The sequence below is a fragment of the Centroberyx gerrardi genome, chromosome 19, assembly GCF_048128805.1.
Source record: "Centroberyx gerrardi isolate f3 chromosome 19, fCenGer3.hap1.cur.20231027, whole genome shotgun sequence".
Lineage (NCBI taxonomy): Eukaryota > Metazoa > Chordata > Actinopteri > Beryciformes > Berycidae > Centroberyx > Centroberyx gerrardi.
In genome coordinates, this window is record NC_136015.1 from 4384276 (window position 1) to 4407921 (window position 23646).

Consider the following 23646-nt stretch of genomic DNA (forward strand, 5'->3'; position numbering starts at 1 on the left):
TCTGTCCATTTTTTTTGTTTAGTTATGCTAACGATAAAAACGGATGAAAACTTCAACTTAAGACTTGCTTCTGTTTTGTCAGAAGTATGTTCTCGACATCAAACTGAGCTGTAAAGAAGCCTGTACAGCTTCTTAGCTCCAAAATAGGGATGTATTGGCGTGTTTACCAAAAGGCTATGATAAAAGTTTGATTTATCAAACCTGGCCGACAGCCTGAGATGCATTACATGGGAGAGAGAGATGTATCGTTTTAGTAGTCTGTCCTCTCACGTCAGCAATGGTGAACAGGTAGCCGTTCTAAAGGCCAAAGGGATTGACGCTGCATAATGCCGGTCAAAGTTCAGAGGAAGACGAGTGGAGAATGTTGTCTTTGGGACTAGTTGCTAGTAGGGCAACACACAGGTGAGTACCGGCGCCATGCTCCGTCCTAGCGCACTTTTGTTGGTTTGAGCATCTCTGCCCTTTTCAACTGTTCTGCTTGAATTTCTCCGGACCTCTGTTTGTTTTACACATGAGAGATTAATGCTTGTGTGACCTAGCAAAGGTTAGCAAAACTAGCCTCGGCCCACTCCTGTGTTTTTGAATGCAGAAATCTCCACAGCGCATGCGCCGGCTGCTCACTTTGTTTCACTCACTACTATTCAGGAACCTCTGCTGATATTTACTAGTCATACCGGTATTATGCTTCAGTAACACATGTATTGCATTTTTTGCACGTGTATTGTATTTTTTCGCACAACTTTGTCAGGCCACAATCATTACAGCTGCAATCGTATCAAAAGTAGCTTCATGTTTTGTTTTGCCAGAGATATTCTAAAATGGAGGAGATTCACCACTCTTTACCACTGTTTACTTTCCTTGTTACGTCTGGATTATGAGCGCTACCTGGCACAGTAAGTGTATATGAGTAAAAAATGATTAGGTGTGAATGGGGCTACATAGCTAAAGCTTTTTGCAGACTGTGTGTTTTTGACCGTTTTTTGCATTCACTTTATGTCAGATTGGGCAATTGGAGAGAGGTAAAGTCTTGATTGTCAGCCATACTGTAGGCTATATTGCGGCCGTTCCATGGATCGGCTGTGCTTGACCTTGTCCCACTGAAGCAGAGACTGCTAGCCATCTTTGAAGATGAAAGATTTTTCCTAGATGGGAAAAAATTGTCTGGGACAACAGTCTGCATATACCTTAAGCCTATTCATGTGAATATGCAGCTATCAGATGTTTTTGTGGTTTTGAAATGAATTAAGTTCCAACATCTCCTAATACCATAGTTTTCATGACCACTTATTGACAATTTTCAGATATATTTTTTCCTGACACATCTTCACTATGGTCCATATTCTGGTCCTCCATAGTTCTGGTCCTCCATACCTATGCACACGTCCACGCACAGAGCTCAGCATGTTGCCATACACATGTCAAAACACTTCTAATTATGAAAAGGCAAGAGAGAATGTAGCTTGTGAGAACAGAATAATGAGAAATCAGCTATTTCAAGACCTGAAATCCCACATTGCACCACAACCAGGGATATAGAGGAGGGTAAACCTACTTAAAGTCCTTATTATTTGCGTAATAGAGCTTAGTTCGTTTAGTTTTTAGGCTGACATAAAAGCTTATGAGCTAAATTTATAGCATACATCATAGTAGGTAGTATCAAACTAATGGAAGTTATATGTGGAAAGGGTCTAGGGAAAAACTGAAACTATAATAGATTTTTGTTCATACTGGTAGTTGTTTGCATTAATGATCACCACAGGTCATAGTTTACCCACCTTTATATTTACCACTTCATCACTGGCTACAACTGACAAGAAAAACAGCAGAATTAATGTCACCAGCATATGAATTAATTACACAATACGTAATATAGCTACTTTTGCTCGCAGGAAATCTCATAATGTAAGCACGGGGGAAGTGATTACATTTTAAGGGCACGCTGGGAGCAGGCCACCTCCAACATTCAGCAACATTCCGCCGCTGTGAGTCAGCGCGTAAGGAAAGGGAGGAAAAAAAAGGAAAAAAAAAACAGCCAAAAGCAAAAGCTGCAGATGTCAGAAGAAAAGTACAATGACAGTCCAAAACAAAGAGAGGCAGAAGTTTTTTGCGGGGAGGTGAAGCGACAGCGGGGGCAGTATCAGCAGCAGTCGCCGCGGAATACTGATAGGGGACATGTTGCCAGAGCTGCGAGGCTCCGCTGCCCCGGCCTCAACCCACACACACACACACACCACACCCCCATCCGCAATTGGGGGGGCTGGATAAGGGGCTGAAGCGAAGGGCCGCGTCATGCATCTCAATGCAAACCAGGCGCGTCGGCCTGTCAGCCCCGAAGAGCCGTCTCTCTTCCCCCGCTGACACCCGTGCAGCCCAGCCGGTTCAACACTCGTCAGCATTTATTTTCATAAGCGGAGGAACGGCGAGCTGTCACAGTCTGGGCAAGAGCACCACCCAGATTTCCCCCTTTCCACACACACACACACACACACACACACACACAGACTCACAGGCAGTCACCCTGACACTCACTAATGCACACAGACACTCGCGCGCACACACACACACCGGACAGCTAAGTTCCTCTGAAAGTTTACCACCTGCATTGTCTCGGCAAAGCTACAAGCACACTCGCTCGCACACACAAGCTTTGGAAAGTTCGTACATAAAAGGCTTCAAATGTCAGATGTTCACCTCAATCATCCGCAGACGGAGGATTAACAGCTTAAAAACTCTTTATCCCCAAGGAGATGGCTGACTTTTAGTCCTCTATCAGCCCCGGCGCAGCTCAGTATGAGGAGGTGAGGCCACAGTCTTTCACCTGCCACGCCGCACTGGATATTTTCTTTATTTTCACTGTTTTCTTCCCCGCACTTCCACGGGCGTAATTGTGGCATGAGATGGTACTTTGAGCCAGGGCTGTTCTCATCAGCGCTGAGCAATTACATATGCCCCTAGGGGTGCCGATAAAAACACACGCTGAGAATGAACTCTGCGGCGCCAGGTGATGGCGGGAGGCTACAGCGGGCCCATATTAAACAGAGCCGGGCAACGGCGTGGTGGAGGTGAATACAGATCACTCCAATACAGCACAAGCAGCCCAGACAAACCCCAGCAACCAGACAGCTCCCCGGTTCCACACTGGGTTTTGTCAGGCCGCTGACCTGTGAAAGGAACTAGCCTCCATCTCCCTCGCCTTATTATAGCGGGCCAGCCAGATTGATTGAATAGCCTCACTAAAAATATCAGGTCCTTTTCGGTGTTTTGGGTTGTTTTTTGTTCGTTTTTTGTGCATGTGTGTGTGTTTGGGGGGTGGGGGGTACTTTCATGTTTATCTTTGTTTTAAAATTTCACTTACTTAAAGAGTAACTAAACCAAACCCAAATCTGTGGTGAAGCCTGACACCTAATGGTGAAAAGTAGGGTACTGAACTGGCCTTCTGCTATTGGCTGATCTTTGGTGCCAGGTGATGTCACCCTCTATAGAGTACAACAGGTGGTGACATCACTTGGCACCAAAGACCAGCCAAAAGATTTGGATTCTGGGGTTTAGTTACTCTTTAAAGCTGCACTAGGCAACTTTGCACTTTGGCGGCCCCATGTGGCAGCGAGTGATAACCGCTTACATTTTTGCAAGTTTGAAGGACTTCATTACCCAGAAATCATGTAAGGTGACATCAGTGCAAAGGTGGTGAAGAGGTCCAACTTTCTCTGGATGGAGCGCTCATTTGCTGTTGTTTAGCGGACAACTTTGTATTTTATTTTGAAATTTTGATTCGTCACCTGACACCAGAATTTCATTTGGTGTACAAGTGTATTTTTACATAAATCTTGACTAGTGCAGCTTTGATATGTTGCACTGCTGTTATTTTGCACACACCCATAATGCTGTAATTCATATTTTTTCATCCTTTTCATTCATACATCTATACATGACACATTATCAAAGCATTGAAATTGTCATTTGTGTTATGTTTAATACCCCCATTTGCTAAAATTTTTCTTATATTTGTTTTTTCTTAGCTATATCCTATTAGGGTTAAGGTTATTCGCTGCTGCAACGTCCCACTTTGCTCACGGGGATCAATACAGTTTCATCTCATCTTTTGGAAAACATGTAAAATTGATTTTACTGAAGCTGTTTTATTTGACAAGACATAAAAAACTGTGATGTACTAGCTGAAATAACACCTTTGCCGTTTGCAATTTGAGGGCATGCTGTAATTAGCAGTTGTGATTCAGTTAGCAGCTGCACGGTGACTAAGCAGAAGTCATATAAAACAGAAATCATATGCGCGCGCACACACACACACACACACACACACACAGGAATAAAACTTCTCACCCCTCAAACTCAACCTTACAGCACCTCTGACTGGCAGAACACCACTTTGACTGCAACTCCATGTTTCTCCCTATAATCTCTCTTCTTCTTCTTCTTCTTCTCTCCCCTACTCTCTATCTAGTGTTTCTGTCTTATCTTGCACCACAGCGTGCACAAAGTTAACTTATCTTATTTAATTTTAAATGGGAAGTCCCACTCTATGGAGTGATAACACTTTATCTCTGGCTTTTTAACGAGAGGGAAAGAGACAGACAAGCCATGGCTCTTTTCAAATCCTCATCTTCCCCGCTCATCAATTTTCTCCACTTATGCATCCCACAATAGCAGTCATCAATTTATGAAAATGTTCAGCTCCTGGGACTCCTCTCTCTCTCTCTCTCTGTCTCTCTACTGCTCTCGCCCCCTCAGTCCTTGAAATTTATACCCAGAATAACTGTCCATCACCATAACAGCACATCCACACTGCCTCTTCATATCCTTAGGCTCTTTAAACAGTTCTTATACAGTATGTGGCTCATTTACGCCTGTGTGCTTCATCCCTGCTACTTCCCAAAGCAGAGGTTTATTTTAATTTATTCTATCCTCTCCAGTTTATTTTGCGAGCCTGATATATTTCCTCATGTTCACACGGAGGCAAATAAATATCTGCATGTGCTAACGTCAAAATCAAAAAAAAAAAAAATCAAAGACATTATTTAACATTGCAAGAAATAAACCGAAGAGCATTCAGTGTCCTTAAAAACCTCAATTCACTTTACTGCGTTGACATTGAGATTTGTTGAAACAGTTTAAAACTTTCATGCAAAATACATTCAGTTCACACATGTGTTCATTTGGAAGCACTGCCATCCCAAATGCTTAAATTCATTTATTTATTTAATTGTTCACTCAGAAATCAGAGCTTTAGCACTATAAAAAAGGCCACAGGTGAGCTCTCTTGTTTTTGAGAACAATGTTGCAGTGAGAGCTAGAGGAAGAGGAGTGACAGTAAGAGGAGGAAGAGGAGGACAGGGACAAAGAGGACAAGGAGAACAGTGTTCATGTGGTCGACATGGGTTGAGCATGAGGGAGGCTGGGCAGAGAGTCCAGACCGACCTGAGCTTCACTGCTGCTTCCATCATCCAGACATTCAGAAATGAGAACTGGCAAGTAGCCTATTCTCTACACCATGCTGCTGTTCTTTATACTGAAGTATAGTGTAGTAGTAGTAGTAGTAGTAGTAGTAGTAGTAGTAGTAGTAGTAGTAGTAGTCCTACACATCAGTAGGCCTGTGCTACTCAGTGATGGTTGGCCTATGTTACAGTAATGTGTCATTTCATATTGAAAAATAGAAATATTCTTGTACCCTAACCAATCACATCATGTTTTTAGATCTTCTGCAGAACTGAGAGACGACCTGTATGAACATGGCTTGTGATGTAGATGAGGTGCTATCCGACACAAACAGGAGGCAGGATGCATTTTTTTTTTTTTTATCCTTTTTCAATTTTTATTTATTTATTTATTTTTTTTACAGAAAAGCCTTTTTTCTGTTTTTATCCTACTGCATTGTGTTTTGTATGTAGAACACTTCACACATCCAACACGTTCAAGTGTTGAAATAAAGTATTTGTGATTGAAATAAAGTATTTGTGTGTTACTATATTACTGTATACTGTAACAGTCTTTTACAACAGGCTACTGTGCATAAGTCTAACTCTGAAAATGCAAAAGGCATAAGCCTACTGATGAAATATTCATAATAGTGTTTTCCAGTGCTTCATTTTGCCAGTGATTTGTGGAGTTTTGCATTTTGTGTTAGTGGTTTTGTGTTTGGTGTTTAGAGTTTTGAGAAAATTAGCCCTAGTTTCAGAAATTGTGTGTAAGCAATTGTGAAAAACTGTAATACATAGGCTGCATACTGCTCACAGTTTTTTCTGATTGCTTAGGCACTATCTTTGAAACTATAGGCTATTTTTGCAAAACTCTACACACTAACCACAAAACCTTACACCAAACCAGCAAAACGTACGTTACTACATGTATGACAAAACTTTACAGTATTGCAAACTGCTATGCCCTACACACAGAAAAAGCAAAAGCCACAAGTGTTTTTCATTTATACTATCAGTGCGTAGTTGGTGCTTCGTGTGTTTATTCAAATGATGGTTTGTGTGTACTGTATTGACGCAAAAACACAATTGTTTAAAAGAGTTTGAAGAGTTTTGCAAGAATTGTTTGCTTTTGCAAGAGATGTATAATGTTTTGCTGGTTTGGTGTAAGGTTTTGTGGTTAGTGTGTAGAGTTTGGCAAAAATAGCCTATAGTTTCAAAGATAGCGCCTAAGCAATCAGAAAAAACTGTAATCAGGAAGGTAGGAGGAGAAAGGAACAAAATGGCCCCAATGTTGCCATGGTAAGTGCATCAGCATCAGCATCATCTTGTGATGCTGTTTGTATGGAAGTGTATACATGTCAGTGCATCATAGGCCTATGAGGGCACAGGGTCATCGCCACCCAGTAGGCTACTGTACACTTGGGTAAGTCGGGGTGAGAGAGGAAGCTATTTGAGGACAGCGCAGGAGTCTGACTGTGTAACACCTTAGCGCTGAAGAGCGAAGCAAAAAAAAAAAGAAATACATGAAAAGCGACGGCATGGCTGAGGGAAATGATTTATGGTGATGCAGAGCTGCAGCAGGTCTCTCCAACAGTGTGGCTGGCTGTCTCGCGCCGAGATAAGAGGAGGCAGATAGGATGCTTCCCTGACAGACAAGGTGACGATCCGGGGCCCCGACGCTCGCCAATCGCTCCTCGCTGCGTGTAAACAAGAACGCCGCTATCTCTCCCCGCTGAATGATGGGGTTCACACCTCTGTCCATCAGCCCGGCTCGCCTAATCCCTCACAGGGCCTCTCCCTCCTCCCCGTCCGCTTGTCAGGGTCCGACGGGGGAAGTCGCACCTCCTGTCGCCGGCGGATGCCAAACGTGGCTGGCGGAGTGCGGAGACGGGGTGGCGAGGGGGGGGACCGGGGACCGCCACAGTTGTATCAGTCGCCTTCACAGCCTCGGTTGCCCAAAAATCAGACAGGGTCGACAATCCGCTTTGTCTGGCCTGTAAACACAGCAGTCTTCAGAGCTGACAGTCCCTTCAGGCGAGACTGTGCGGATTCACTGGCATGATGGCTTGTATTAGCCCACCATCAGTTTGCCAATATCAGAGGTGGGGACTCGAGTCACAATTGTAATTACTTGAGACTTGACTTGGGTTCTGGTGACTCGGGACTTGACTTTGACTTGCTTTGATGACTTGAAAAGGTTTCTAAAGTCTTGACTTGAGATCTTGTGTTTGTGTAAATGACTTAGATTGAAAGTGATGAGATTTGTTCCAGCAGACGACTGAATTTAAATTCTGTTTTCTCAATTTGTATGGAATGATTGAATTTATTGAAGTTGAAACTGATTATAGAAATCAAACTCATGATGCTCTTATCAAGTTTTTATCCTATTAAAACCATATTGCATTGAAAAGTCCTAGATATTTAGTTTTCTTTAAGATATTAAATTGATACTGGACTCTTGATTTGTTCTGACTTGACTTGGTGTTCTACATTTAGACTTGAGACTGACTTGGGACTCGAGCAAAGATGACTTGGTCGCACCTCTGGCCAATAAACAGGGTTAATAAAAATTGGATATCAGTCTTTTGGCAGCAGGTTTTTCAATTTCAATTGATAAGATGGGTGTATTTTTACATAAAAAATCTTGCCTTGTGAAGCTTTAAGGAGCTGCCAACCCTCCAAATAGAACTGTATTTATCTGGGTTATAATGAAAAGTTCTTGTGTCCCTTGGTTTAAATGCTGTTTCAGAAGCTTTTCCACCCTGACAAGAATACAGAACTGGAGAAAACATTGATTCCTTGTCCTTTTTTTGGAATTGTTTGGCATGAAAATGGTCAAAATTGAAGTTACTGAATATCAGCACAAAACATCAGCTACTGGCAGCTTCAAAAACCCATGTTGGTCTAACCCTGGTTCTTAGTTCTTGGCAATGAACATGAACTTTGCAATCATAGCTGATAATGGCACTTTCACATTGCATAATGAGAAAGGTAATTCTTAAGGAAACTCACTGTGATGGACTTCACTGGCAGGCTATATTAATATAACCAACATGTATTGAATAAATGAGTATACAACCTATAAGTGCAGGTGAATTCCAGGACTCTTTTTAGAATGTAAAAGTACCCTTGCCCTGAGAAACTTCAAAGACATGACGTGTTCAAACGTGTTGAAACCCAACACATGCTCTGTTACACTGTGAATTTATTTTCAAGTCGAGCATTTTCTAATCTGCTGGTATATCACACTATGATGACAGTGGCTGTTTTCGAGCTGTTTTTCCTCCTCTGATGCTATAGATAGAAGACAAGAAGCTTTCTGCCTGTGAGATATAGCGTCTACGAGAAGTCACACTCATGTATCTATTCTAGGCTAGACCTCGTATAGCCAAGGCGACGCAACATGTCAACCGCATTGGCCTCTCTTTCAAAAGCCTCCCAACCCCTCGGGAGTCTTTCAGGCGCTTCTGACATGTAACCGATGCTGCTGTTGCCCTGTTTTCTTTGTCCCGGGCAGAACATGTGAGGAAACTCAATCCACAACCTATGGAACACCTCTGTAATTCACTCGGACAACAAATCCTCCCCTCCAACACCTGACAATGACCTTCGCGGTTTGGTTTCTCAACCCCAATCGCCCTGACCTGGCCCCCAGCGGCTTCAGATCCAGCCGGCGGAATTGGGATAGTTAGCTTTTACACTCAAATACAACCGGTTCATCTGGGTCTCCGTTTCAGCCTCCCCGGTTTGTACACACTATATGCCTGTTTTGCTTATGTATCCCAAATCCTCATACCCTTCCATCATACAGCCTGTCTGGGAGCGTTAGGGACGGCAAGAAGAGGGAAATGTAATAACCAGTGAGCCCCGGTGCCCCGTCAGCACGGCTCAGCCCCCGGAGAGGCATGCCCATCATGGACACCACCCATGACAGCACAGATTACACAGCATACTGCAATAAGCCTGACAGATGGAGACTCTGAGATTAAGGCAGCCCAGGCAGATGATTTCTACCATCTATTAATGCAGCAGCTACCCTCACTCCTACTCCCAGCCCGGAGTGAGATGAGCACCTAGCACACTCTGGTGGCGAAACACCGACACAACCATTTACTAATTCACTTCTTTTTTTTTTTTTTTATTCGAGATATTTAAACACATTACAAAGTCAGTATGCAAATACCCTCATTTGTTAAATTCAATTCTTGAGAATGCATAAGTATTGAACAGGTCCTTGTTGATGTTATTCATAACCAGGATCATAAATTAAAAGATGTTTGCATGTCTCTTGCACCTGAAACAACAGAGAAGCCTGTTTCTTATGGTTAGAAACTAATAAATATGACACTAGCTTACAACTGTAAAATATAGGCATACTAGGTTTGACATTAATATATATACATTTATATATATATATATATATATATATATATTGTGACTTAAACAATCAGTCCAGTAGCTTACACTACCTATGATACTGAGATAAAACAATAACCTTATGTAAAATGATACCAATAAAGAAAAATCAGAGAGCAAAGAAGAAAGTGAAAAAAATCGTCCCTCCATAATGGAGTTTGTAAAATGAAATCCGAGACAGTGAAACCACCTTGACGATAAGTGCACAAGCTATGCAATTCTTCCAGTGAGTGGAGTTCAATCTATATTTTCTTTCAGTCGTGTTCCATTTAGCTAAGCACAGAACAAAAACCTGCACAGGAGGGAGAGTGTGGCAAGTTTATTTCTAAAGAAATGTTCAGGGACTAGGCATTGTTGCAAACATCTTCCTGTAATCCTAAAAGGACATCACACAGTGCAAAAAAACAATATTACAGCTCGGATGCGACACTACAACACAATAGACAGTGCAATTAATCCCAACCTCAAGTGACAGCAACACTATTAGTGCTAGTGAGTCCGATCAGCAGTAGAGGGCTAAAGCCATGACTGAAAGCCAGCTGGTATTGACCTGGCCCAGACAGTAAGAGGATGTGAAGTGACACATCATCAGCACCATAAAAGCCCTGCATCTATATGACTTCAAATTAATAGTGCATTCTGTTGGCCTTGGGTTGCTTGTGAAGGTTTTCTTACAAATTAATTACAAAACAAATATAAGCATATATGCTTGGCTGCGGTGCCTCTTTGTTTTCATAAAAATATCAGTGAAACAAGAATGACATGTACAGACACCCCAATAAAAGGAAAATGGCTACTCTAATGCTTGGTGTTAGGCCAAGGCAGTTCATCGTGGATTTGAAAATTCCGTGTATTTACAATTTCACAAGTCCGTGATAGCGCAGCGCACGAGTCCATCCCTGCTCTTGCGGATAAAAAGGGAGATCTGTCTCATTTGACCTTGTTTTCTTCCTGAGTGTTTTCTTCAATCACCACTATCTGTACACCTGATAACTGCCCATTGGAGTCCAGCTGCAGTCCCTGAACCCCCTCAGTCTGAGCCTCCTGCATTTGGACCTGTGTCTCTTCCCCCTCTGTAGCCATTGTCATCTCCATCCCGCTCTGGACCACCATGGTGGCCCCGTCTCGGCACGACTCCCCGGTCAGCTGCAGCTCCATCACTCCCACCGCCTGCTCCACCGAGGCAGGGTTGATCTCGATGACCGTGTGCTCCTGGCCAGCCTCCACCTCGCCCTGCATCACCTCCTGCTGCAACAGCATGGTGCCGTCCACCACCTGGCCCTCCATGGGCACTAACTCAGTGCCGCCGGCCTGCTGGGTCAGGCGGACCAGCTCCATGGGGCTCACCATCGTACCCAGCTGGCCGGAGTCCTGCAAGGCGGTGGCGCCCACCAGCGTTAGGCCCGAGGACGGGTGCAGCGTGATGGTGTCCGTCTTACCGTCTCCGGCCACCATGTAGCGGGTGAAGAGCTGCGAGCCGGCGGGGAGCAGAGTGACCGTGTTGGACGACTGGGCCAGGGAGGTCATGGGCAGGCCCGCCACGGTGAACGGCTGGCCCACGGAGGACAGCGAAATGGGGGAGAGGACGGTGAACTGCTGGGGCTGCAGGGTGGCCTGCTGGTTGATGGAGGAGGTCAGGAGGGTGGTTGTGGAGGCAGGCCTCTGGAGGCGCGGCCGCTTGGTCTGCCGCTTGGCAGGAGTTTTGTTTTTGGCGGGCTGTGGGCTGGAAAGCAGAGCTCGCACCTGCTGCTGCTTCTTCTGCTCCTCCAACTGCACCTCCAGATCTAGACACAGCAGAGAGCACAGCAGGAAGAACTGAAAACCAGGGCTGGCCAATACATTGCAGATATAATGTTTCACTTTTATATAAAACCCACTCCTGTAGGTGGCACTCTAGAGATCCTTTCACTGCAGCCTTGAAAAGTACGGAGGCCCCACTTGAGTCTAGTTTTGCAAAGCCATAGCTACAGTAGCTAACACCAGTTGACTGACTGACCTGAATGTGGCTCCTTCCTCATGAACAGTCTTGTGCAGTGGGGAAAATAACTGGCTTCCTTACACAACAAGTTTATTCCAGTCCCAGTATTCAGTTTAGATTATGGCTGTTTCACCTCATCTCTTCTGTGGATATATTAGGTTTCTTTCTGCAGTCAGCTAGACTAGACTGAGCTATACGTTCGAGTTGGGTCATTGATCCACTGAACAATTAACCTTATTTTTTGCATATATCGATAATGGCCAAGTTCACAATAATCTAAAGATATGTTTTTCCTAATTTTCTTAATTTAGTGGACAAATACTTAAGCGGACTGATCAATCAATTGTATTGCGACACCCTTGACAATACCAGCCCTAGAGAAAACCAATGCAAACTGAAGTTTTAGCACATTTCCATTTTTGCATGCAACAATTCAAAATTCAAGCAGTAACGGGAATTGAACCTTGATCTGCTCTGTACTCACTGGCGAGGGTGCTGAGGATTTGCTGCTGGCTGGGATCTGTTTGCTGCCTTCTCTTCTCCAGGATCTTCTTGACTGAATCAAGCAGGCCGAACACTTGGGCGAGGTTACTGAGCACCGCCACCTCTACCAGACAGGAATCTGGGATCAGTGTGGCAATCAATCAAATGGTCACTCAGTCGGTCAGAAAGGAAGACGAAACTCGGCTACTCTTGGAGGCCAATGGATGTTCTAAAAAATGTCTTTACTGCTACAGAAAAACGAACTCATCAATGCGGTAACCCTGATAAAGGCTTTTCGCTGTTGTTTTGTCTGTATCAATAAAGACCTTTATTTTAGATCATCCATCAGCCTTCAGAGCAGCTGTATCTGTTCTTCCTTTCTACTTTTATCTAGTTCATGCACATTGGTTATAAGGCAAGGTAGCGACAGTTTTGTTTTTCTTGTTCACTCAGTCAGGCGGCAAATAAAGCAATCACATGCAATCATGCAGTCCGTCAATTAATCCATTCGCGACACAGTCAATCAATCTAACAAACCCCAAGCCACGGTCTAAGTTATGATCTGTATTAATGATGCTTGTCAGGATTCCCAGCAGCCAGTGTGTCTGTGTCAGTGTTGTTACGCACCAGCATCCTGCATGGCAGTCGACTCCCTGCGGTGCTGCACCCCGTTCAGCAGCTCCAGCAGCTCGCTGCTGATGTTGGTCACCACTTCACCTAGCAGGCCCACGTCGGCGATGCCCTTCCAGAAGTTCAGCGTCTCCTCTGTGGCCACACAGACAACAGACAGTTAGTGTGTGTATATCTATACTAAAGTGTGACCGATATGGGTTTTCGAAGGCCAAGACCGACACAGATAGTTTTGGATTGTAACTGCTGAAAGCTGATATTTTGTGCCCATATACAGTATCTATATAGTCCACAAAGATTGTGAGATTGTGGAAATATTCAGGGTTTTCCCCAAAATTTTATTCTTGTCAGGGTGGAAAAGTTTCTGAAACATTTAGACCATAGGACACTAAAAATCTCCACTGAAACCCAGGATACTACTACTACTGCTACTGCTACTACTATTAATAATAATAATAATAATAATAATAATGATACATCCATGCATACTTGTGCAATATCTGATCAAAATGTTGCATTAGAATCTACTCATGTTAAGGTCTTCTCATAGACAACCAGTGTAGTATTGATCAATTCTACAATAAATATGCAATCAAGCTGCATCATATCCAATTTTTAATAAAAGGGCAATATCAGCCCCATATATCAGTCTAACTCTAATACATACATGTACAGACAGCTATCAAAGAATGTGTAATATAGTGTGATAACCCAGTTTTCATGAAATATCATTAAATGAAATAACTCACTGTAGAATTGCCTCACTCTGCCTCTAGTATAATACGGTCAAGTAAATTTCACTCCATGCCTATACTTCTCACCTGAAAGACTGATTCCAGTAGGCTAAATATAAGCTGTTTTCCACCACCTACATGCCCAACAATATTAACATCCAGGTCCTTTCTAGCATCTAATTTTCTCTCTGCAAAAATGCTTCCAGTGATTTATTAATTTGCAGCCTGGCAATCTGTATATGGGCGAATGGATCCAATTAAAATAAAAGGTGATGGTAACTGTTTAATCGAGGCGTTTTCGACCCAGAGGCAGTGGGTTATGATTAAGGTTCGACCGATATGCGCATGAAATCTCATATTTAATAAAAGGCCAGTATCGATCTATCAGTCTAACCCCAGCTACTGTGCAGTACTGTCATGGGCGCCGTTACGACACATGTAATTACAGCGAACAGTCCCTGTTCTCTCTGACCTGAGATCTCGCTAGTTTCCTTCTTGTCTATAGACTCCAGTGTGGTCGAGCTCCAGTCCACCTTCCCGGTCAGAACCTCCTGTCTGTCGTCTCCCACCGGAGCGCCGTTACCCAGAACCACCTGAGCTGCAATTCAGACAGGAGACACAGACATCATGCTTAAAACAGGGACACAACTTCTACTAGAACGCATGAAAAATAATTCTAGGGTTCGACCGATATGGGATTTTGAAAGCTGATACCAATATTTTTGCATTGAAGCTACTGAAAATTCAATATCTTTGAATTTGCATGGCAGCAAATTACAAGCAGAATTTAGACCATGGGACACTAAAACCCTCCAGGATAAGACTGCTAAAAATATTCATGCATACTTTTATGGAATCTGATCAAAATGTCACATTAGAATCAATGCAAGTTAAAGGCTTCCCATAGACAACCAAGTGTAGTATTGATCAATCCTATGATAAATGAATCAAACAAACTGCATCATATTCATCATATTGGAAGTGGCTGATTCTTAATGAAAGGCCCAATATCTCACCTTGAGAGGAGGTGGGTGTGGTCAGCCCGCTGCCGTCGGGGGGGAATCGCGTGTTGTTGATTAGAAGGTCGAACTTGGTGCTGCGACACGTGTTGGTACACAGGGTGCTGTGCTGGTAGAAGTCGAGCTGACCCGAATCCATCATTTTTCTGGAGGGGAGAGATGAGGGAGGGCAGCAAATAGTCAAATGCAGGAGGGGAAAAAAAGAGATTTTGAGGCAGATCAGAGACAGCACTTGCTGTTTCCATATTTATGATGCAGTGAGAGTGAGGAAAAGAAACGTGACAGCAGCATTGTAGTACAAAAAACTTGTTTCAAGAGGGTGAAAGGCCTCGTTTCCACCTGGCATTAATGTGCGTCTTGTATCCTGATTGTGTCTACAAATGATTTTCCTCTCATAATGTTAACATCCTTTAAAATGGACAGTAAACACCTCATCTCACTATCTCCCCATCAATAAGTATCCATTCCTGACAATCCATTTTTGATAAGTATGTCACTGTCTGAGCTGCCTGTCACCTATTTAATTTAGGTCTGTTTTCTGGTTGGCTATGTAAGCTTTATTTCCGTTTATGTACAGTAGTTGGTAATATGGATTGGAGACACTTTGCATTTAGACTTTGTTGTTAATGTGGTCAAATGTGTCTCTAACCACCTACAGCTGTGGTTTGGGTGGTTGGATCTGCAATGTGAATCTCCGCTAAGGGAGTTCCCAAGTTGCCGATGAAATGCTTGGCAGAAGTTGCAGCGACACAGGACATCACCAAGGGTCTTGTTAGCAAAGCTGTGCTCTAACCACCAGTCATTCTTGCCAAGTAATAGCAGAGCTAGGCTTAGCAAAGATTTGCCTAGGGTAGCACATAAGAAGATTCCTTAATCCTCCATACAGCGTAGGCTTTTCATTTTTGTTAGAATTAATGCAAATATAAGACTTTTTTGTTGTTAATTGCTGTACACTGGAATGTTTAATTATCATATTGAAATGTTTTTTTAATCCAACACAGGAATGACTTAGAGCTGTACTGGAATGGCAACTATTTTAATTATATTCATTCATTAGTCAAAATTTGTCATCTTTATACGTGACATCCACACATTTGCTAGATGAAGAAATAAATTCTGTCTTGCTACAGAAGAGGGCCACAGGGTGCCATGTCTTATCATGCTATATGTCAGACGCTCATAAACACATATGTACATGTCATAACTGGGTTGAAATAACCTAGTAAGCTACTTTGATTATGAGAAACCTGGGTAAGATGTCTGGCTTACTCCAATATTAAACTGGTAATGGCATGGAAACATCTTACTTCTTTCAGTTTTGGCTTTCACCGTCTGTGCAAACTCAGACTCGCACAGCATTATGGGAACATTTTGGTTACTATTGGGATCATCATTTCTATTCCCAGCACTAGAAGTAAGCTGCTATTGCTCAGTCAAAGAAAGAAAGGGAATATTCTGTTAACTGCTTTATTCATGGCAACAGGGAGACTCTTGCAGGCATCAAAGTTTCGTGTAAACAACTTAACCTGAATAGGACCTAAACCAGAGTATGGCCAATAGCCAGGTCACCATGTGCATATACATGTAGCCAATGCCTCTGCTTTTCCACGGAATTGCTAATCTAACTACAACTGAACGGCTACATCTGCACACGTAGACAGTGAGCGCCAGACAGATAAACTAATTAAATAACTAATATAATGTAATAATTACTCATGTGCCTTCAGGACAATACAGTGATGAAGACTAGGGAGGCTATAGAGCGAGGGGAAATGATGGTGAATAATTTAAAAAGTGATGTAATTATTTCAGTAATAAAGACGGGCAACAGGAAATAAGACAGGAGATGACACAGGATAGCAAAGTTTGGACTGAAAAGACAGGCGATGCACAAAAAGTGGACTGCCTTCATCTAATATCCTAACACTAATTTCACTTGTCTGGCACAGTTACAACTGTAATTGCATGAAGTGCAACAACTGATTTGTGTGCAGGATTTGCCCATACAAATAGTATGGGTCGTATTTCTGGGTATTAATAGTTACCTCTCCCTGTCATTTGGAGCTGCCAGTGTTCAAAGTTGCTTAGAGCAGCTTTAATATCAGGCTATGACAATGAACAAACATTGCAGGCTATTTAAATGAATTGCCACATTTATGACCAGTCCCACAGATTTTATGTGTCCGACATCTGTATTTATACTTGTTTTAAATGAAATGCACTTAAACAAGCCATTTTCAACACTGGGAATTGGAATTATTTACTTGTCCCAAGTCAAACCAAATCCTATGAAATCTATAATGCTATATCTATTCGGATCAACTGGACTGTTTTGACTTTTGACCAGTTGTTGTACACAGTGAACCAGACAGGATTTGGCACAAAAGGCCCACAGTTGAGGCCACATCAGGAATACAAGGATCTGTTTTTCGTTTAAAATGACCCAGATAAGCACTTAACCTGATTATGAGAAACCTGTATAAGACAGTTGGGATATCTGTCCACCGTTTATTTAATAGCTCCGTTTTCTGAATATTCGCTTTATTCATGTATGCAGGAACACTTGTGCGTTGGAGCCCAGATATGAGCTCTTTTCCAGAATGCTTTATGTGTATCATGCATTCACTGTTACCACCAGTCAAAGAGATTAGAGGTTTCACCAGAAGTCAGGAGTCATTACATCTAGTTTGCGGGTCAGAAATGATGGAATAATGTCTTTCGAGTTCACTCACATAGCTACACAGAATATTTATGACTATGATCATATTCATGATGTATGAGTTCCCATTTCCCTGCTTGTTACGTCAGCCCACCAGGTCCACCCAGCAGCGATAAATATGTATGAGCTTGTATGCAGACTGTGATGACTAATTATAATACCGAGCGGTGCGAACACTTAGCACTTTGAATATTTAAATACGGCTTTTGGCTCCGTATCCAAGGGCGAGTCTCCTCACCTTAGCATGACTCCGCCCATCCTGATGGCTCTCTTCCAGTCTTTCAGGGTGGCTTTTCCAGAAATGTGCACAAACTGCTTGGGGCTGATCAGCTGGTCTTCATACTAACAGGGAGAATATTGTAAGCAGCCACAGTGAGTTCAGACCGCTGCAAATGCCACAGCGTAAAGGATAAAACTCCAGACACAAGTGGTAAAATGAGAATCATTCCTCTGATGCAGAATAGGGTTAGACCGATATGCTGGTTTGTCGATATTGGCCTTCATTATTATGGGTTTCAATGGAGAGTTTTAGTGTCCCATGATGGTCTAAATGCTGTTTCAGAGGCTTTTCCACCCTGACAAGAATACAATTCTGGGGGAAACGCTGAATTTAGGATTTTTTGGGAATGAAAATGGTTAAATTTGTATAAATATCAGCTAGCAGTAGCTTCAATCCAAAAACATATCAGCCTTCAAAAACCTGTATCAGTCCAACTCCAATGCAAAAGAAAAATGTTCTTCTCTGTGGAGTGTAAAATGAGAAATACAAACCTTCACACATTTTACATTGATTCCTGGGCACACAAATTTCTTGACCAGCAACACCGCTTTACTCTCGCCACATGTTATCGGATAGCCGAGCTCGACCTCCTCCCCGTCAACTGCAGTGTGTTCTAAAGGAATGAAAAGATACACACACACACACCGTTTTAACATGAGAGGTGGCTGGAGGGAAAATGCAAAGAGAAAGAGATAAGACTTCATATTGGTACACAATCTGAAAACTTAATGTATCTCCTAAGATGTCCAAGTGTCATTTTGACTGCTTCTTACCTGGATGTGCTTCAACAGCCATGACAGCTGCATCTGTTTCCCCTGACTCATCTCTGAAAAGAAACACCATGCATTTTCACAATTCTTCTTATCGGCAAACAAGGGTGCTATGCCACATAAAGGGGGGTGGACAGAAAATAACAGAAAAACCTAATTATATATGAATATCCGGTATCTAATAAGTAGTAAGACCACCCTTTGCCTCTGCCTTTGTATTTGTGATTTTATTTAAAAGTTTAAAGTCCTTTTTCACATGGTGTCCATATGTCATATTACTGAATTGAACTGTAATCTCTCTCAATTTGCATCCTAGCCTACATCTACAATGTAAATGAGGCTGACCCTGGCGTCAGTACCTACCCTGTGGTGATGGGCTGTAGCTGCAGGATGACCTGGGTCTTATTGGGGTCATCGGGGTCACCATCACCCTCGGCCTTCACCATCACCACCTCCCCCATGGACACCGTGACCTCCTCAGTGGTCGCCATCAAACTCACAGTAAACTAGAGAGGGAGGCAGCTTTTATTATAACAGCTTTCCAACAGTTTATTCATCTGAAAGAAGACAGAGCAAAAAAAAGACTTGATTTGCACGTTTATTTTACAGGCAGTTGGCCCAGCAGGTCACTTGAAGACCTTAAGATGTGTGACTACAAGTTTCTGCCAATTAAATTTAGGGCTTAAAACCCCTTTTTAATTTCAGTTCAAAATAAAAGACCAATTTCACCCCAAATATTAAATTCAAACTCCAAAACTGAACCACATTCAATACCTTTTTTTAAAGCCATGGATTTGGATAGGCCTAATTCCATTTAAAACATTTTAAAATCTGTTTAATGATCTGCAGACACCCTATGTTACCAACATACTGATGCACCATGTACATCTCAGCCTTAACTTAGGTCATCTGAGGACAAGCACCTCTATCTGCTTTGGGCGGTTTGATATCCCCAATACGGCTCATTCCCTCTTGTATGGAAAGAACGTCACCCCAAATTCCATTCGGAAATCTGTTAATTTAATGCTACATTGCTTATGGGTCAACGATGCATCCCTCGTAAAACATGACTTAACACCTTTTACGAATTATTAGCATCCCCTCTTCAATTCGGCATACATCAGCTACACCAAACAGCACTTGTTTCAATAAAATTTATACTTTTAGAAAAGCATCGCCTTATTCCCACATTCTATTTCCATCAAAACTAGCGGCTGAGAACGATAGCGAGCGATGTGAACCAATACACAAAGTTGCTATTTTATTTAAATAAATAGCTGTTTGGTGGATCAGTTATATGCCGAATATACCACAATACCCTAACAATTCGTTAAAGGTCTTAAGTCGTGTTCTGTCACGTATATGCCTTTGCCGATAAGCAGGGTGACATTAAATGTTCAGATTTCTGACTGGATTTGGCGTGCTGTTCAACCCACACAAGAGAGCGGATATCGACGCTAAAGAAAACCGCAGTTGTCTGCTTTGGGGGGGAGGCTGACTGACATGGGGTTAGTTCAACCGCCCACAGTTATGTTCAGAGGCTGGAGCTAACCGAGTGTGTTCTACTGCAGCTAAGACACTTTGCCAAAGTTAACCGAGTAAGCACGACACGCAGTGGGCAGCTGACTGCCTTTCGCTGTTGGGATTGACTACTAGACAGACTAGGCTTGGCGGTAGCCATTACGGCCAATGGAAGGGCGTAACATTACTGTGTGGGGAAATTGAACAATATAGTCAACTATACTGCCAGCGACGGCCAAAGCTTTGCATTTACAGCGTGACGGTTACGTGCCGCTTGTCTGTGAACCGTACGTCCCTTCGTAACTCTGCATTTTAACTCTCCGCTCCCCCTCAAAATGACGTCTCCCTGTGCGGCGGCACGTACAGCAAACAACGGCACGGCGACGGCGTTGCCCCGCCATTCTGCAGGAGCCTGGCTGGCTGTACCCCCTCCGAAAAATGCCTACGTCCCACGGCTAAAACTACCGTTTCTATCATAGAAGCGGCTGACATTTCTCAACAAAGCATATTTATAACCACACAGTTATAAACTGATGTCTGCTTACCGTTTTATGAGGCGAAACACATCCCTATATTGTGAAGAGCTGCGGCGCATGCGCACTTCGCTGAAATAGCTTTACTTCCTGCTAAACAGCGCTCACCTTGTTTCCACACTCATGTAAAACCCAACTGTCAAAATTTCACTACAACTCTTATTTATTTTAATGATCTGAAATGTGTTATTAATTAGAAATCTAAGAGGACTTCTATATTTTATATTCATAGTGATGCCCCTCTGTATGTGCATATGTTTGATATGTATTGCTAAGGTTTTTCATGATTGAAATATTGACATTGTAATGTAATGACATATATACATTTTCAATACACTCTTGAAAAAGTTTTCAGACTCAAGCATACAGCAGTACCAGTGTCAGTCTAAGGCAAAGCTCTGGGAAGCGGTTCTAGCTCCAAAGCATAAAAGTAAAGGCATTACGAGGTTACAAAGATATTCGAAGCATTGAAATAGCTTGAAATTTCTGAGCAAATCTTGCAGGTGTTCAGTGTACATGTGTAAATGCTCTACTCTATAACCCTAATTTTCAGTTTAAACACCGTTAGCTGGGTAGTTGCATACACCTTCAGTTACAAACTTACAAACGTACAAATGTAGGTTCAACTCAGTTGACCCACCTTTTTAGCCTGACATACATTTTAATGATGTGAATTCAGTGTGCACGTCATGGTAAGTGATGGTGTGACGGCAAGTCAATAGAAATTATATGTGAATCGAGTCTTTTAAAGGGCGAAAATGATAACGGTTTGATAATGATAATCATTTTTCATTCAACACGTTATTGGGGCGCCAGGATAAACGATCACTAGCAGCCCCGACTTTCAAAAATTATGCTTCCGAAATCTCTTGATGTCGATTCCGCAAGAGGAGTGGATATCCCCACCCCTCCTGTGCCAAACATAGCAGAAGCCCTTTTTAACGGTGTAGCTAGCCATCCCACGTCCTGGCCTTAGGGAAGACGCACCACACTTAGAGGTTTAAGAACTCTTTAAAGTTCTCTGCATAAGAGTATTGCGTTAACGGCTTTATAATATACATGTGTAACAATCTACCAGTTCAAGAATTGACTAATTTAGACGATTAACCCCCGATAATTACACATATTTATCTGTGCAGTTTTGACCAACGTAAAGCATGATGGGTAAAAAAAGGTGGGGCAACCTCATTCGGTTGATGTTCATTGGTTGCTATGCGCGTGTCCAACGAGTGCTGCGTTCAAGGCATGTGGGAAAACCAAGGGTACTGCCTGAAAAACTGGAGTTCATGTTTTATAGCCAAACGTTGCAATGTAAAACACAAACCAAAAATTCAGCAAGTAGTTGTGTTCTGCCATAACAATTTATGAGTTGTGATCGCGATGACTTACATTGTTGGAGCAATGCCCACACCTTCCTTGTTGGTGACGTCAGAAGTCGGAACCCTGAGATTCCAAGTAGTATTTATAATAGATAATATAATACTTCCATTGTATTTTCCGACTGAAAACAAAGGTGAACATTATTTAAGTAGTATTAATGACCTGATTGCTGACGTGAACGGTATTTACAAATAGTGAGCTTGTATCTCCTGTTTTTCCCATCAGAAGAATGAATAATGCAATATTCAAGCAATATTCCAAGGTACTAAATCTAATCTGGCCTGATTTAACACTGTTTTGAATGAACGATGATATAGCAGGCTTGGCTTGGCCACTGGTTAACAGTCCCAAATCTTTATCTTGCTCATATAAAATAAATGAATGAAATAAAATAAAGAACCAATCTAGGTCATCATGATCCTTCATCAGTCTATCAGAGGAGGGCGCCAAACCCTCGCTAAAAAAAAAGACCACCAATCCAAACATTATGCATTGGACATCTATTTATTTTATTTTTTTAACCAATCAATAAAATCACACCAACGAAAAGGGGGTTATTATCCCTTGTACATAATATATAAAATAAATAACATGTATTCAAGAAAGCTGTGAAATGTGACCATGGGGATCAGAAGCTGTACAGTTTTGTGCTAAAGAATGTCCTGTTGGCCTAAAAGCTGCTGCTGTTGTCTGGTCCAGAAGCCCATATATATCATCATCATCATCATCATCATCATCATCATCATCATCAATCATCATCATCAATATCACCACCACCACACAGGATGTTCACTATTTATTCATCTAAAGAGTGTCAGATTACAAATGTTTCTTAAATTTTTAAGTATTTCTAATTATCTGTATCACCAGTGGCTTCTACTGTCGGTTGATGAGAAATAAGATCATGTCTCCCTGTAGAGTCAATCCCTCTGATATTCCAACATCATCGACTTGGTTGCTACAGAGAGCAATTTCTCCTTCTCTGTGATTGAGTCTCACCGTTCCAGCTTCACATCAAGCAGCGCGACGTCCCCTGTTCAAAATATACAGTGCTCAGGAATGGGAAGCATGCACCGAAGAACAGTTTGATTACAGCACAGCGTTATATTACAGATTAAAACAAATGTATACAAATGAACCCTGTTTAGATGACAGACACAACTGAGATAGGTAGATTGAGTGACACAATCAGATTGGCTGTCAAGATAGTGAAGTTTGCCAAATGAAATGGTATTCAATATACAGCACTTCATGTCAGGACAATTCAAGACAAAACAAGTGGATTATTTTTATGTTCCTCAATCCCAGGCAAGGACATGTAGCTAGTTTGAAAGGCCTACAATGAAGACCTCGACTTCACTCAGAACATGAAATGGAGACATGATTGTCATACATGTAAATGAATCACCAGAGCAAGCTGGGGGAAAAAACAGTGTTGTATCTAAACCTTGTTATGTATAAATACAGATGGTTTATAAATCAAGCTGAATTGAGCTATCCTTAATCTTACTCTGATAAAAAATAATATAAAAATGTTGTTTCTTTAGACCAAGCTGACTTCACAGGTCGTACCAGTCTGAATCTGTACAGAAAAGTAAGAAAACAAATCTTTAAATGGATGGCTGCGAATGCGTCGCTCTGCTTCCAAGCCCTGGTTTAGGATACATTCCTTACATAAGCTGCAACTCTATCTACACATTGAATCGCCCCTATAGCTTTCGGCGACTCAAACAGAAATGTCACTGAGT

The 23646-nt window shown here is 42.2% G+C and overlaps 1 protein-coding gene and 1 non-coding gene across 4 annotated transcripts; both read right to left on the reverse strand.

Moving 5' to 3' along the window:
* Window positions 1-9608: 9608 nt before the first annotated feature.
* On the reverse strand, window positions 9609-20565 carry gmeb1 (glucocorticoid modulatory element binding protein 1). 3 transcript variants are annotated; one of them, XM_071899081.2, is made up of 10 exons: window positions 20531-20565; window positions 18828-18970; window positions 18468-18520; window positions 18186-18307; window positions 17653-17756; window positions 14693-14841; window positions 14149-14274; window positions 12940-13077; window positions 12314-12451; window positions 9609-11635 (listed from the first exon to the last, which is right to left on the reverse strand). In XM_071899081.2, the coding sequence occupies exons 2-10, from the start codon at window positions 18953-18955 to the stop codon at window positions 10782-10784; spliced, it is 1812 nt and encodes a 603-aa protein (XP_071755182.1). In that variant the 5' UTR covers window positions 18956-18970; window positions 20531-20565; the 3' UTR covers window positions 9609-10781. The 3 variants fall into 3 exon arrangements, with proteins under 3 accessions (XP_071755182.1, XP_071755183.1, XP_071755181.1); XM_071899082.2 differs by having other exon boundaries at window positions 12314-12436; window positions 18828-19021; window positions 20531-20557; XM_071899080.2 differs by having other exon boundaries at window positions 18828-19021; window positions 20531-20557.
* Window positions 20566-21323: 758 nt separating this feature from the next.
* On the reverse strand, window positions 21324-21458 carry LOC139911534 (U11 spliceosomal RNA). The gene has a single exon (XR_011784620.1). It is a non-coding gene; the product is annotated as a U11 spliceosomal RNA (small nuclear RNA).
* Between the last annotated feature and the right edge of the window lie 2188 nt (window positions 21459-23646).

What these genes read in the sequence shown, in the direction of transcription:
- gmeb1 (XM_071899081.2), bottom strand. Translation starts at nt 18,955, where the DNA reads ATGGCGACCACTGAGGAGGTCACGGTGTCCATGGGGGAGGTGGTGATG. An exon ending in CACACCCACCTCCTCTCAAG is followed by an intron (nt 14,275 to 14,692) that starts GTGAGATATTGG and finishes TCTGAATTGCAG; the next exon opens with CTCAGGTGGTTCTGGGTAAC. An exon ending in GGAAACTAGCGAGATCTCAG is followed by an intron (nt 13,078 to 14,148) that starts GTCAGAGAGAAC and finishes GTGTGGCCACAG; the next exon opens with AGGAGACGCTGAACTTCTGG.